This window comes from Myotis brandtii, unplaced genomic scaffold, assembly GCF_000412655.1.
Source record: "Myotis brandtii unplaced genomic scaffold, ASM41265v1 scaffold2920, whole genome shotgun sequence".
Classification (NCBI taxonomy): domain Eukaryota; kingdom Metazoa; phylum Chordata; class Mammalia; order Chiroptera; family Vespertilionidae; genus Myotis; species Myotis brandtii.
Window position 1 is genome coordinate 94,717 of NW_005361157.1, and position 16,156 is coordinate 110,872.

At 39.1% G+C, this 16,156-nt stretch overlaps 1 protein-coding gene across 4 annotated transcripts in view; it reads left to right on the plus strand.

The window, feature by feature from the left end:
• Nucleotides 1-11,569, plus strand: part of LPXN (leupaxin) — a 36,279-nt gene extending 24,710 nt beyond the window's left edge. For all 4 annotated transcript variants that reach the window (XM_014542216.1, XM_005869376.2, XM_014542218.1 and 1 more), the window contains 4 exons: nucleotides 992-1,165; nucleotides 1,284-1,365; nucleotides 10,162-10,310; nucleotides 10,700-11,569. In XM_014542216.1, coding sequence (XP_014397702.1) covers nucleotides 992-1,165; nucleotides 1,284-1,365; nucleotides 10,162-10,310; nucleotides 10,700-10,969 — 675 coding nt within the window. In that variant the 3' untranslated portion in view covers nucleotides 10,970-11,569. The remainder of the gene's footprint in view (nucleotides 1-991; nucleotides 1,166-1,283; nucleotides 1,366-10,161; nucleotides 10,311-10,699) is intronic.
• Nucleotides 11,570-16,156: the final 4,587 nt, after the last annotated feature.

The following is a 16,156-nucleotide window of genomic DNA, read 5'->3' on the forward strand; positions in this document are numbered from 1 at the left end:
GTCTCTGGACTCCTATTTAATCTACACACAGCCTTCTCCAGATTGCTGAACCCTTCTTAATGCTGGAACAAGAACCCCAGCAGAAACTGAGGGCTCAGGTCCAAGGTCTAGTAAGAGGTAAAGCTAGGATTTGAACCCAGGAAAGTCAAAGCTTTTAATTTGAGTTTAAGCTCTTAACCTTTCTGTACTGCCTGTACTGAAATGAACTTTCTCACTGTTCCCTCTGTGCAAACATTCCTAGTTTAAATTTATTGCATACAATTTTCAGCTGCATTCAGCTCCAAATCATGGCCACTAACTCCTGCTCTGCATCATACTCCACCAAAACCATAACAGGGTTTTGAGACCCAACCCTGCATGGGGTGTGAGGTGAGATGTTCAAACCAGAGGAATAAAAACTATCTTTTGACCTTTTACTCTTCTAGGGATCCCTGCTACACCAAGGCTGTAGTTATCTGCTGTCTATCACTACTGCGCTCTATTTTGTTTCTTATACCATCTGGGGCAGTATAGTGGCAACAAACATTTACAGGCTTTTATCAGGGTGAGCAGTCAAGAAAGTGGGCACTTTTTTTCTCTCCATAAAGCATGGGCAACAGACCACATAGGTTCGGCCAGTGATGGCGGACCTATGACACACGTGTCAGAGGTGACACGTGAACTCATTTTTTTGGTTGATTTTTCTTTGTTAAATGGCATCTAAATATATAAAATAAATATCAAAAATATAAGTCTTTGTTTTACTATGGTTGCAAATATCAAAAAATTTCTATATGTGACACAACACCAGAGTTAAGTTAGGGTTTTTCAAAATGCTGATACGCCGAGCTCCAAAGGTTCGCCATCACTGGTCTAGGCCTTAGTGTTGTGTAACTCCAGAGGGTGTCATTTACTCAGAAAACTGTGTGAAGAGTGCCCACCATGACGTGCAACCTGCAGGCCCTAGAGCACCCTACTGGGCTCTCACACCAGGCTTTATTTCCTCCTCCAGGTGATCCATGCTCTAGGGCAAGCCTGGCATCCAGAGCACTTCATCTGTAGTCACTGCAAACAAGAGATTGGCTCCAGTCCCTTCTTTGAGCGCAGTGGTTTGGCCTACTGCCCCAAGGACTACCACCATCTGTTTTCGCCACGCTGTGCTTACTGTGCTGCTCCCATCCTGGATGTAAGTAAACCCCTCTCCCCCTGCTTTCCTGTAGCTTTTCCTCCCTCCTTTAGAACCAGGGTCATGTTTTACAGTTCTGAGGCATTCTGATATCTCTCTCTGTGTGTTCCTTTTCCAGAGAGTGCTGACGGCAATGAACCAAACCTGGCACCCAGAGCACTTCTTCTGCTCTCACTGTGGAGAAGTGTTTGGTGCAGAAGGTATGGCCTGGGGCACCTTGATCTGTCCTGGTTGTCCGGGATTCTGCCTCTACCACCCAAGTGCCCATTTCAGTACCACATGCCATCCTTCCCTACCTTTTTCCAACATTTATAGATTTTGTTAAAATTGCTAATAATTTTAATCAAAGAAATATGATTGCATAGTTTAAAAACTCAAACATTACTTCAAGGGTGATATTGAAAATGAATAGTCTCTTGCTCCTCCTTTCTCCACTCCCCAACCCTACTTCTCTCTTGATTTTTTTAGCTTTTTCTTTTGTTATTTACTTATGGTTTTTTTTAAGTGACACATTACTATAAATTTATTTTCCCCCAAATTTTAATGATTATGTATTCACTTTCTATCAGAGAAGATGAGGATTTAGAAATGTTATTACTGTCCCACCATATTTAGGGATGCCATATTTTCACCCCTAACATATTTCCCCTTCCACATTTTTATCAGTTTATAGTTAGGTCATAATTACAGGTCAGAGCAATATTCAGTGTGTACTGGTAGATAATCATGTAAATATTGCTCACAGTTGAGCCTGGGTAGCAAACTGTGATTACAGTAGAGCCCGGCTTTTGGAGTCAGACTACCTGGTTTAAATCTGGGCTGTGACATTTATTTACTAGGAGATGTTGTTCCAGTCATTTAACCTCTCTGTATCTCACTTCCCTTATCAGTAAAATGGGCCTAATAATGCCTACCTTATAGGATCATCATGAGGATTTTAAGAGTCATGATTAGTGTTTAAAACAGTGTCTGGCACATGGAGTCCTTTTGTATATTTTTCCCCCTGAAGTTTGTATCCTTTTTTCATTAGCTTAATTTTCATTATACTTACCACTAATTTATCTGACAGAACTGTGAAATCCTTCTCAAAGTGGTCAACCACATGTGATGATAGGTCAGTTCCATTTGTTCTTTCTCATAGACATCTGTCCCAGAGACGCCCATATTCCTGCTCCAACCTGAGGCCTGTTGAGAAGCAGTTTTTCTGGGTCATTATCTTGGGAATTCCTTTTACTATTTTCCTCTTTGGATCCTCTGTTTCTTGGATCTCAAGTCTTTTAATACATGTTACTGTCTTTATTTTGATAGAGCACATCCTGTAGTAGCTCTTGAGAACAGGTAAAACTTTCGAGACCTTGAATATCTGAAAATATTTTTGTTCTGTTGTCTACCTTCAGTTGCCTGGGCAGACAATTCTAGGTGGAAACTATTTTCCCTCATACTTCTGAAGACTTTGCTTCACTGTCTTCCAGTTTCCATAGTTGGGAAGTTTTTTTGTTTTGTTTTCTTATTATTTTTTAAAAATCTTTATTGTTGAAAGTATTACATATATCTCCTTTTTCCCCTATTGACCTCTTCTAGCCCACCCCCAACCCCTGCCCTAAGCCTTCACCATCCTATTGTCTGTGTCCATGGGTTATGCATTTATGCATACAAGTTCTTTGGTTGACCTCTTCCCACCTACCCACCCTCCCCCTGCCTTCCCTCTGAGATGCCACAGTCTGTTCCATGTTTCTATGTCTCTGGATCTATTTTGTTCATCAGTTTATTTTGTTCACTAGATTCCACATATGAGTGAGGTAATGTGATACTTGTCTTTCTCTAACTGGCTTATTTCACTTAGCATAATACTCTCCAGGTCCCTCCATTCTATCTCAAAGGGTAAAAGATCCCTCTTCTGCCCTGGCCAGTTTGACTCAGTGGATAGAGCGTCGGCCTGCAGACTGAAGAATCTCGGGTTCGATTCTGGTTGGGAGCACATGCCTGGGTTGTGGCCTTGATCCCTAGTGGGGGGCGTGCAGGGGGTGGCTGATTGGTGATTCTCTCTCATCATTGATATTTCTCCCTTTCCCTTCCTCTCTGAAAAAAAAAAGGTCTCTCTTCTTTACTGCTGCATAGTATTCCATGTTGCAAATGTACCACGGCCTTTTTATCCACCCATCTATTTATGGGCACTTGGGCTGTTTCCAGGTCTCAGATATGGACATAGGGGTGTGCATCATTCTTTCTGACTGGTGTTTCAGGTTTCTTAGGATATATTCCTAGAAACACTGGGTCAAATGGCAGTTCCATATTTAATTTTTTGAGGAAACTCCGTATTGTTCTCCATAATAGCTGCACCATTCTGCATTCCTGTCAGCAGTGTGTGTGCTAGGATTCCCTTTTCTCCACATCCTCGCCAGCACTTGTCATTTGTTGATTTGTTGATGGTAGCCATTCTGACAGGTGTGAGGTGATACCTTATTGTCATTTTAATTTGCATCTCTCTGATGATCAGTAACTGAGCATTTTTTCATATGTCTCTTGGCCATCTGAATGTCCACTTTGGAAAAGTGTTTATTTAGGTCCTTTGTTAATTTTTAAATTGCATTGTTTATCTTCCTTTTGTTAAGTTGTATAAGTTCCTTATATATTTTGCATATTAACCCTTTATCAGATGTATCATTGCTGAGTATGTTCTCCCATACAGTGGGCTCCCTTTTCATTTTGTTGATGGTTTCTTTTGCTGTACAGAAGCTTTATATTTCGATGTAGTCCCATTTGTTTATTTTATCCCTAGTTTCCTTTGCCCTAGGAGATGTATCTGTAAACATATTGCTTTGGGAGATGTCTGAGATTTTGCTGCCTAAGATTTCGTTCGTATTCCTGACCCTTTCTATATTATCTGTTTTTCCCTCTTTGTGTGTTTCTTTTTCCTTTTTTTTCCTGAATTGTCTTGATTTTTTTCCTGACTTCTTTTTATGTTTGTTTTGAACAAATATAACTCATGCATGGATTCAGAAAGCTTCTTTATTTGTCTTTTCCTGTCTTTTTGGAATTAATTCCATGGGGAATGTTTTGTCCTCTCTCCAAAATAAAAACTTGGGCAGTCCCATGTCTTTTCTGATTCCTCTTTTCTTTAAAAAGTTTGTAATAAATTTATTGAGGTGACATTTATTAATAAAATTATATATTTCAAGTCTACAATTCTACAACACATCATCTGTATATTGCATTGTATACTCACCACCCAAAGTCTAGTCTCCTATCACCATATATTTGACTCCCTTTACTCTCCTCATCCTCCCCCCAAACCCCTACCATCTGATAACCACCATCCTGTTTTCTATGAGAATTTTTTTTATTTGCTTGTTGCTTTCTGTTTTATATCCCACATATAAGTAAAATCATATGGTTCTTATCCTTTTCCATTCGATTTATTTGGCTTCGCATAATGCTCTTGATATCTGATCCCTCCAGAGTTGAAACAGAGATGGAAGGAGTTGAGACTGGAGGGCAGAAAAATTTAATTTGTCTAGTATTGTTATAAATCTTCTTTATGCTGTCTGGGCCTGGCAGATGTTTAACTCTGGCTTTTTTTTCTTGGATCTTTTTGTGGATTTAGTACAGGACCAATTGTAAACTCAGGAGGACTTGGGCCCCCAATTATAAACTCTTAATTGCCCTTCACTTATCTTGGTTCTCCCTTGGCACATTTCTTTGAGGATCCATTCCACACAGATTCATTTTTGCAGGGTTTACATTATTTCCTCCTGCCGATCTCTTAGAAATTATTATAATGGTTCTGGATCATCTTTTTCACTCACATTTGCATATATGGATCACAGGAAACTTGTACCATTCTCTTACAGTCAATGGGATTGAAATTAATTTTCATGTGCATCTCTCTTTTTAACTGCTGTACTTTCAGCCAGACTTTCACCTATGGACTTTTTCCAGAGATAAGTCAAATACCCCACTAATGGCAGGACACATACACCCAGCTCTCTGAATGGTCCTATTAAAGTCCCTCTCTTGACTTGAGTTAGCAAGAGCCATGCCTCATCTCTCTTGACAGGGGTGGAGTACCCATAGCACAATTTTCTCCAAAGAATTTCCCTTCTCTGAATTCCCTCTCTGAATTTCCCCTCCTCTTTACCTGTTTTGTATCCTCAGTGTGAGTGAGGAGTTCCAGAATCACGAGAATAGACCAGGGGTCCTCAAACTACGGCCCGCGGGCCACATGCAAATACAAATATTGTATTTGTTCCCATTTTGTTTTTTTACTTCAAAATAAGATATGTGCAGTGTGCATAGGAATTTGTTCATAGTTTTTTTTTAAACTATAGTCTGGCCCTCCAACGGTCTGAGGGACAGTGAACTGGCCCTCTGTTTAAAAAGTTTGAGGACCCCTGGAATAGACCATGGCTATCTTCTTTGAGGAATGTCTTGTAGCTCAATTTGGAATTGGTATCTATGACATCTCAGTGCCTTCCATCTTGTTATATTGGTGTTGGACAAATCCTGCTGATCTTTGGTTGCCCATTTCCTATTTAAGAATGAGACATTAAAATGCTAATTGGGATATAGGCAGAATGTGTAGACTGTTGGACTCAATTGTGTAGTACTTAGGTAGGATGCTCTGGCCATTTTTCTGGGAGACTCCTGAATATTAATATTTTAGGCCTTTAATCTTTTTGCTGTTGTTGTTAATCCTCACCTGAGGATATTTTTAGAGGGAGTAGAAGGGAGAGACATTGATGTGAAAGAGATACATCCATTGGTTGCTTCCTGCACCCACCCTGAACAGGACTGGGGAACCTGCAACCAAGGTACATGCCCTTGACTTGAATCGAACCTGGAACCCTGCAGTCTGAGGGCTGACACTCTATCCACTCAGCCAAACTGGTTAGGGCTAGGCCTTTAATCTTGAATCAGTTCAAGAGATGCTCTCTCTCCCAGCCTTATGAAAATGTTTTAAAGGATTAGAAAATGAGGTTTCACCATTCAGAATGTCAACTTGTATGTAATTCCCTTTTTTTTTTTTTCAGTAGGAAGCTTTACTTCTTTCCTCATGGTGCCCAGTAGCTCTGGTTTGATATCTCCAGAATTAATTACTGTATCTTATGGTAGGGTGGGGAATCTGATCTTCTAACAGCTCCTCAGAATTGCAACCAATCCTGTTCTGTCTTGAGGCTATTTTATGCATTCAGTTCCTGAGCCCCTCTGATGTTATGGAGCTCCAGATGGCTTAAGTTTTATTGGCACCTCCTCTCTCTGGAGGTGTAGGTTTCAGTGTTCTTGTTTTTGCCAAGCTAGTTGTCACACTTATGCCTACTTTCAATTTTTGAAAATTTTATTGATATCTCATTTGTGGCATCTCTTTTCCTTTTCTCATTTTCCCACTGGTCTTTCTATTTTAGATTATTCTTTAACTATCATGTCAGTGATGTTTCAAGCGGAAGTGAAGATAACCCTATGTGTCTTGCCCTCACCAATGTGGACTCTACTAATGTCAGGCCTGTTATTATTTATATTTCTAATTACCATTCATTTAATCCCATCCACAACTGTGTAAGACTAATTTTATTTCACATTTTATCTAGTTATAGATGAAAACACTGAACCTCAGAAAGGAAAAGTGATTTTCTTAAAGTCATAAAATTGGAAAGTCAAAGAGTTGGAATTTAAATTAAGGTCTTATTTTAGCAAGTTTCATATTTGCTTGTTTTTCTACAACATCCTAAGTGCCCTTTGACAGAGTCTCAATTCCTCTTCTTCTGTTGGAACTTTGTACTTTCTTGGCACCGACATGATGCACTTTATTTGAAAGTAGACCTGGATTGAGTAGCACTGATATAATCCACTAGCTAAGTGCTTTGTAGTAATTTGCGTGTTCACTGAAGCTTGTTCAATGCTTTTCACAAATCATTAGGCCTTTCATTTCTAAATTGCACTTTAGGTAAGCATATTTTTCATTGGGATTTAAAATCTAAAGCATATTGAAATGTGTCATGGTAAATTTATATTGCACCAGTAGCCATAGAAGTCTAAGAGTTGAGTAAATAGTAAATAAGAATATAACCCAGGGATAATTATGATGTGGAAGTTGCCTGAGAATAGAACAAGAGGATAAAGATGTATTTCAAGAAGAAATGTAAGTTAGACACAAAAGGAAAATATCCTATTCATAGGATGACGAGGAAGCATCATTGCTTTTGATTTGGGCCTCTTCTAAACTGACAGGCAGGTTAGGTTATTTATAATTTCACATAAATATGAAGCCACACATAAGCTATATTTATTTAGACAACTGATTAAAAAGGCGATTTACTAATCAGAAGCTCCTCTTGAGTAGCATTTTTGTTTTTATTCTTTGCTTTCTGTAAATGGGTCTCCCACTATAGGGTTAGTCTATTAATTAGGTAGCATTCTGCCTTACCCAAGTCACACACAGAGTTTCTATAATGACAGCTAAACCCTTGAGCCTCCTGGGAAATTAAATTCATCTGCATTTTTTTGTTTCAGTTCAGGGAATTCCTCTTTAAGCCTCAAGTTTCTAAGCACATCAGGCTTTAACACCCTCCCATAGGGACCAGGTCCTCATTGCCTACCTTCTTTTTAATTGTTCATTATCCAGGCCATGCAGGTGCTCCCTAATTTCCCTGGTGGATAAGAGCCGCACCAGAGTGTGGCACTTTTAATTGTTAGAGTTTCTCATCCATCCTCCAGAGGTAATTGGCCCCAGAGAGAGCCTCCAGGCAAGTAGGTGCTGAAACTTTCTCAATTTATTGCATAACATATGCAAGGGGCATCACAGCAAGTTTGGCTTATTGCTTCTGATTCCTCTCCTGAGACTCACCTGAGTTCACACAGAGGCTGTTACTTCCCTGCTATCTCATTCTTATGACCAGCTACCCTACAAATGCCTAGATGAGGGTCATTCCTACAGGCAAGCTCAGTTTTAGGTCATTTGCATCGCCTGAGGACTTGTCTGAAATAAAAATTCTCAGGCCCCATCCCAGACCTACTGAATCAGAAACTCTGGGGTGGGGCCCAGCCAGTAATCTCACCATGTGATGGATGCACAAGAATGTATAAGAAATATTGGGGCACACAAAAGCAAGGAAAGGGTTGTACATGTTGATTTGTTTTTCTTAAATACTAGGCTTGCCCACAGTCAGTTGCACTTGATCAGACTCTAGAAATTCTTTGATAAAGTGAAAAAAAAAGTAAGCGAGCTCATCTCTGTCTCAGAGAAAAGAACACAATTATTAGTTTAGAATGTTAGATCTATAGGCCTCAGAAGTCTGTTAAACTATTTTCTTTTCCACGACAGCATCATTGAACAAGGCAAGGCATATCAAACAGTGACTGGAGATCATGGGAAGATTACAGCCACCTGATTTGGGTCCCATTGCCTTTTTTCTTTTTTCATTTGGCTGCTACTATCCAAATAGATTTCTAGAAATAGTGTTCTTTGTGGGCTACTTTCCAATCCACTGAGTATGCTTTACTTTCACACTCTTTTAGTAGGTACAAGTGGAGCTTTCATATTTGCAGAGATATTGGCTTATGATATTTGGGTTCAGCCAACACTATCAGGTCCCACAGAGAGGTCAAGGTCAGGATGTATTGAGATTTCTTTTTTTTTTTTTAAATATATTTTATTGATTTTTTACAGAGAGGAAGGGAGAGGGATAGAGAGTTAGAAACATGGTCAGGATGTATTGAGATTTCTTTGTAGTTCTTTTTGTCTTTAGAATTCATCCAGTAGGACTGTACAGTCAAAATACTATGTTTTAAGGACACTAGAATGAATTATTGCCTTTCCTTGGTCATATCACCAATTTGTTATGTAGTTTAATTTGTTTCCACTTGATTCAATTTTTAGGGATAAATTTTATAAAACAATAATTGAAACCATATAAATATTATTTTTAAACATATATTTGAGAGAGGAAGGGAGAAGGACAGAGAGATAGAAATATCAATAAGAGAAATATCACCAATCAGTTGCCTCCTGCATGTCCCCCCAGAGGGGATTGAGCCTGCAACCCGGGAATGTGCCCTGACCCAGAATGGAACCGGTGGCCTCTTAATTCCTGGCTCAATGCTCAACCGCTGAGCCACACCAGCTGGCCTAAACCATATAATTATTTAGGGACCTTTGTATTCATTATATTTCTCTGAGATATAATTAACAAATCTTTTCCTTTGTCCTTTCTCTTAGCTTTGCCTACAGTGTTTTTTGGTCATGCATAAGTCATTAATATATATTTTTAATGTAGCTAAATTTATTATTTAACTTGCTTTTGAAATTTGAGACATTTTATGACAGTTCTTATTTCATTCCCAGATTAGAGAAAAATACATCAATTTTTAATTCAAATATTTGTATGGTTTGAGTTATTACATTTTGATCTTACATCCATTTGGAAATTATTATTTCATATTTCTTTATTTTTAAATATGAGGCAGGTTTTTTCCAAGTGCCATTTTAGATACTGGAGATTCAATGTGACAAGACCAACAAAATCTAGTTTCTCTCAGAGCTAATGTTCCAATAGGAAAGACAGACCACAAAGATGATTTTAGATAATGGTAAATAAAGGCAATGAAAAAGACCAAGTGATAGATATAGGCTGGAGAAATGCCTCTTCGATAAGATGATATTTTAGCTGATTTATGAATGACAAGGTGAGGCTAGCCACATTGAGGCCTGGGGCAGAACTGTCAAGGCTATCGGAATAGTTAATACTAAGGCATCAAGAAGCAATAGCCCTTAACATTGTTAAGTGTTCACTATGACTCAGGAACAATACTAAAACACTTTACCGGCATTATCACTGTATTTTTCAGAATGGCCCTTTGAGGTAGGTATTTGTTATTAGCTCCATTCTGAATACAAAGGCACCAAGTTTGGGAGAGTTTAAAATCATTGGCCTCTTTTCAACCTCCAGCTTGGCTTCCAGTCTCAAACTGCAACAATGAACCCTTGATTTTTCTCCCTCTAGGTTTTCACGAGAAGGACAAGAAGCCATATTGCCGAAAGGATTTCTTAGCCATGTTCTCACCCAAGTGTGGGGGCTGCAACCGCCCGGTGTTGGAAAACTACCTTTCAGCCATGGACACTGTCTGGCACCCAGAGTGCTTTGTTTGTGGGGTTTGTACACTCAGTTATTTTTTGGATTTAAGGAAAGTCAGGGGTTCTCCTCTCTGAGAGGCAGAGCTGCTAAGAGGGTTCAGAGCTTGGGATGAGGGATTGATGTGGGCTTCCTAAAGGAGACACGAAACACAGCATTTGTTGTGGCATTTGCTTTCCGTTTTGCAAGTGGGCCATATTCTAGCCTTCATTTGTCACACGAAACACAGCATTTGCTTTCTGTTTTGCAAGTGGGCCATATTCTAGCCTTCATTTGTCAAGGACCCAAGTGAATTCCTGCTACTTACTGGCAGGTAACTGGCAGGAATTTCTAGGCTGAAAGTTTTACTTTGCTGATGTTTTATTCCTGACATCTGCCTTCCTTTCCTTTCTCTTCTCTCCACCCCCAGGACTGCTTCAGCAGTTTCTCCACTGGCTCCTTCTTTGAACTAGATGGACGTCCATTCTGCGAGCTCCATTACCATCATCGCCGAGGAACCCTCTGCTATGGGTGTGAGCAGCCCATCACCGGCCGCTGCATCAGTGCCATGGGCCACAAGTTCCATCCTGAGCACTTCGTCTGTGCTTTCTGTCTGACGCAGTTGTCGAAGGGAATCTTTAGGGAACAGAATGGCAAGACCTATTGTCCACCCTGCTTCAATAAGCTCTTCCAAATATAATCTCAGCTGAACCCACAGCCCCTCCAGATCCCCTTTAACATTTAAACCAAGAGAGGAAAGAGTACATTTGCTGTTACTGACCTTCTGCTCAATAGGCGTAAGAGAAAGTGAAGGTGATGAACAAAGAAGGGAGTGTCTAGATGTTAGGCTTGTAGCCTTAAGTTTCAGATTTCTAGTCTTATTTTTTTAATTGGGTACTTGGATTTAGATCTGGAGCCTGCTAGCTAGTGCCTCTGCAAATATATTTTCCACATGCACACATTCATTTCATAACTGGTTTTCTCAGATTTCTCCATTTTCACCCCTATGATGGCCCTGCTCACATCTAATCTCCTTTTCAAGTTTCCATATTTCCATGTGACTCAGTTCCCCACAATCATGGCTGTGGACTTTATCCTTGCTGTCAGGAATCATGATAGCACTCTTAAGCTCCTTGCATCTCCTTTCAGTGTATTTCTCTTTTTCAAGAGGTATTAGATTTTAACTGGACAAATTTGAGTGCTGACATAATTGACAAAGTGGCTTGTGTGTGTGTTTTAAATATGTTTTCATTGATTTTAGAGAGAGAGGAAGGGAGAGAGAGAGATACATTGAAGTGAGACAGAAACATCAATCAATTGCCTCCCATACGCACCCTGACCAGGGATGGATCTTGCAACCTGGGTATGTGCCCTGACTAGGAATTGAACCTTCGATCTTTCTGATGTATGGGACGACACTCCAACCAACCAAGTCACACTGGCCAGGGCAAGTGGCTTGTGTTTTGATGACTCAATATCATGTAGTTTGATAGATGATCCTTCTGCTTCTCATATTAATAAACTAAGCACTTTGTGCAACTAATTACATTTATATCGTGCCTCTTGTTTACATCCATACAAAAGCATTTTTTTTAATTAAAAGGAGGGACTCCTTTTCAATAACTTTTTTATTAATTTGGACCTATAACATTTATTTTATTTGCACTTAGATAATTAAATCATCTTAAAAGATGGCAAAGCCTCTTAAAATTGTTCTCATCACTTTGTTTACTGAAGGAGAAAAACTGTATCTGCACTGGGCACTTGCAAATCTTTATTTGCATATAAACACATGTCTCCAAACTAAAAAAAAAGTATATATTAAATATGTCCAGATTTCTTGTATATCAATTATATCTCAATAAAGCTGTTCTTTAAAAAATGAAAATGCATATTCATCAACATCACAATTGTCTCATGAAGACAAACAGGGTGGCTGTTCTTAGAACATCTCTGAAGACAGATGTTATAAAAGATCATTTACCATTTTCTACTTTGGATTAGGAAATTCAAGCCCCCAATGAAAGTCTCCACTTAATTATTTCCTCCTCTGAAAAATGTTATAAGTAAAGTTGTAGAAAAGCTAGTCAGGCTATTAAAGAAATCTTACCTTCTATGTCCTACCTCAAGTAAGCCTCAAAGGAGTCATCCTTACTCAAAGAGATAGTGATGAGATCTGTACTATATCATTCGTATCACGGTCTTAAAGATATCATAGGATTATTTGTTAAAAAGTAGATTAAGGGACTGTGGAAAACTCCTTAACTAAAGGTATTTCTTGAAAATAGAACTGATTTGGTGTCTAGATTGGTAGGGGCACAGAACTTCTTGGAGAACTGATAGATTAAATGATTCTTGCCAAGCTTTATTATATCTATCTGGGTCCTGCTATCTAGTGCCTTTGCAGATACATTTTTCACATGCACCCATTTGTTAGAATGAATGATAAGGGGTTTTGAGAGTTAAGAGGAAGTGGTAACAGTTATAGGAACTTCAAATGCATCCAAGCTATGTAGGAGGCCACACAGATAGGGAGCCATCTGGCCTCATGTCCTATTTGGTTGGCTGAGAGTACCAGACTAAGCAAAATTTACATTCAACTTCTTACCAGACTAAGCAAAATTTACGTTCAACTTCTAAACATCCCCTTTACTGTATTTGACTCTATGATGTCATATGCAGGTGTTAATATGGCAGTGTTCATGGTTGCCTGGGCGATTTGACAAAGTAAACTTGGGGTTTTAGCCTTTAAGAAAGAATGTTCAGGTGCTAAAACTTTTTGTTAAGGATGAGCTATTTTGAAATCTCAGTAGGTCTAAATATTTTAAAATGTCAGAGAAAAGCAAGAGTTCAATAAGGTGCAACTAAGAAGTGAAGATGTTTTCTTCTCACAATAAATATAAGTGGTTATACTTGTTCAAAAAGATATGATGCCTTTGGGACTAATGTTTTAGCCACAAGGAAGCCACTTGAAAGTGAAATATTTTCCTTTTTTAAAAAAGCCATAAATACTATTACTCAACTGATCACCTATTTACTCTTGATTCTGAGTAACTCATAGTTTTTTTTAAATAAAAATAAAAGCTACCCTCAAAGAGCAGTGCTTTTCTACCAGTGAGGTAATATATACCTAAAAGAATGTGCTATACACTGGAAACTCTATTTTCAAATAGGAATTCCTCAATTTGTTGGCCAATTATTCTTTAGAATAAGTATATAATCCTCCAAGGTGTTACTTTGGTAAAGACAACAATTATTTGTCGAACACGTTCTGACATGTACTTCTCTTACCATTGGTTGTAGGAAGGCTGCCAGCCACATGAACTTCTTTTTCATGACCAGTAGAGGGAGAAAGAGTGCTTTCGTCTAGTTTAGCAAGCCCAGAGATTCTCCTAACTGGGCTAGCTTAGGTCATTCACCCGCAAGTGATTTTTTGCTGCGGGAATGGACTATACAGCTTGGATTAAACCAAACTGGACCATTCCCAGAGTTAGGAGCAGGACTAAATTCCTGAAAACACAAGGACTTTGTGGAGGAGATGTGAATACTTAAAAAAAATCTGGGTATTACTGGAAAGGAGACAACAAATCTTCAATTTTTGTGACTACATATTCCAATATCGCAATAACTTTGTACGGTGACAAATGGATAGTAGACTTTTTGTGGTGATCACTTTGTAATAAATGTCACTATGTTGTACACAAACTAATATAATATTGTGTGTCAACTATAATTAAAAAAAGCTTTACATTTCAGATTTTTCTAAAGCAAAAATATTAAAGTGTTTTCTGAGTTTCAAGGTAATACAGAAAGTAAGCAAATAGATATTCCCAGTGCCCTGAGGGAACATGTCTGAGAACTCTGCAGAGTTCAAAAATAGAAGAGAGCCAGGAATAATGGTGTTATAAATAACGCCAGGCCGGAGGTACTGGTCTTCCCTAGGCCCGTAGGGCACAGCAATAAGAAGCATCCTCAGCAGCGTCAGTCTGGGAATCTGAAAAGGGAGCTCTTCTAGCTGAAATAACGGTGAGAAAATGCAACAACTTTCTTTAGGAGCAAGTGTCTTAGGCATGAACATGTCCTCAATAAGGGTAGTGGTGGCAGCCACTAAAATATGGGACTAAAGAAGCGACAGTTTGCCCCCACAACACTGTGGAGGCTCTTTCACTAGATAAAACTCACCATCAGGGCATCATGTAAGTGCTGAGAACACACTCTAAGGAGAACTTGGAATCTACTGGGATTTGCAGGATGAGAAAGAAAAAAATGTCAGATAAGAGTTGGTGATTGAGTTGTGCTTGTTGCAAATGTATAACTTTGCCAGGAAGCAGCAATGTCTCAAATTGATTCTGTAAGAAAGGAGACAGTTTATGTAGGAGGATCCACCTCCTGATTGTGTCTAAATTAATCAAATGCACTGTGTCCAAATTAATTTCCTGTGCAAAGAAAGCTCCTAATTGTGTTTAGGTTCATAGTCTGGACAATCACATAGACTTCCTGGCATCTTGGTGAGAATGATCCATCTCCCCTTTGTATTTTGGATATTACCAAATCTCAACAAAAATTACTCTAGGGCCCTAGCTGGTTTGGCTCAGTGGATAGAACGTTGGCCTGTGGACTGAAGGGTCCTGGGTTTGATTCTGGTCAAGGGCACATGCCCAGGTTGTGGGCTCAATCCCCAGTAGGGGGCGTGCAGGAGGCAGCCGATCAATGATTCTCATCATTGATGTTTCTATCTCTCCCTCTCTCTTTCTCTCTGAAATCAATAAAAATGTATTTTTTAAAAAACAAAACAATAAAACAAAACAAAAAATAAAACTACTCTAGAAATAAGGTTTTGCCTGGGATAACTACCCCAATTCCTATGAGAGATACCTCAGATCATAGGTGCTTTTGGAACAATTTGTACAGCTGAGAATGAGCACACCAATAAGTCAAAGGATTTTACTTCCTTTAAACTTGAACTTGAAGGAGGTGAGACAATTTGATTTTGGATTTTACTGCTGTTAGACTATGATAAACTATGATAACTAATATGACTGAACATAATCAAAGATGTGAAATAGAATGGGAGCACACTTCTCAGCATTATTTTTTTTCAGTCTAGTTTCTCCACAAGGAACCACATCTCTCTCCTGCTTGGTCCATGTAGTTATTTATGATGGGCTGACTTTATCATCAGCTCCTGGAATATATACAAGTGTCAGGCCTGACCAGTAAGCTATTTTGTTCTTCTGGACCAAGGTGATTGGATCAGGAGTAGACATGTGACCCTAGCAAAGCAAATCAGATTGCTCCACAGGACCTTTGTGAATTACTGGGAAAAGGGTATTCTCATTCTGTTGGGATTCTATCTATAGAATAATAAAAAATTCATTGCTGATGAGAAATATCTTTATGATCACTTAGAGGGGAGCCTGCTTGAGAAAGAAACCAATACAGAGGAAAGTAGAGTTGAGTACTGATGAGACTTTATCTTCTTTTGAGCACTCAATCATACCACATCAGTGTCTTAATCCCAGACTGGAAATTAGGTGAATAAATAAATTCCCCTTTGTAGGGGGCGGCTATAGGGTTAAGCCTCAGACTGACCTGTTGGCAAAGCCACAAACAAGTCCCAGCTTAGAGAGCACAGCCCTCTTAGCATAATTAGGCTTGACATTATGACACTCCCTAGATCTTATCTGTGTAGCTAATGGGCTCAGGGAGATTTGGCAAGTGCTGCCAAAACAAGTGAAACTCACAAGAACATTGTAACTATGGTGACCACTACCTTGTTTACCTCTGGCTATAAAATAAAGGCTCAGCTTGCCTCTGGATCTCTCTCTGTGGCCTCAGCCAGGCACAGGAAGATCCACCTAGACCCAGCTTATTCTCTTTGTCTGTC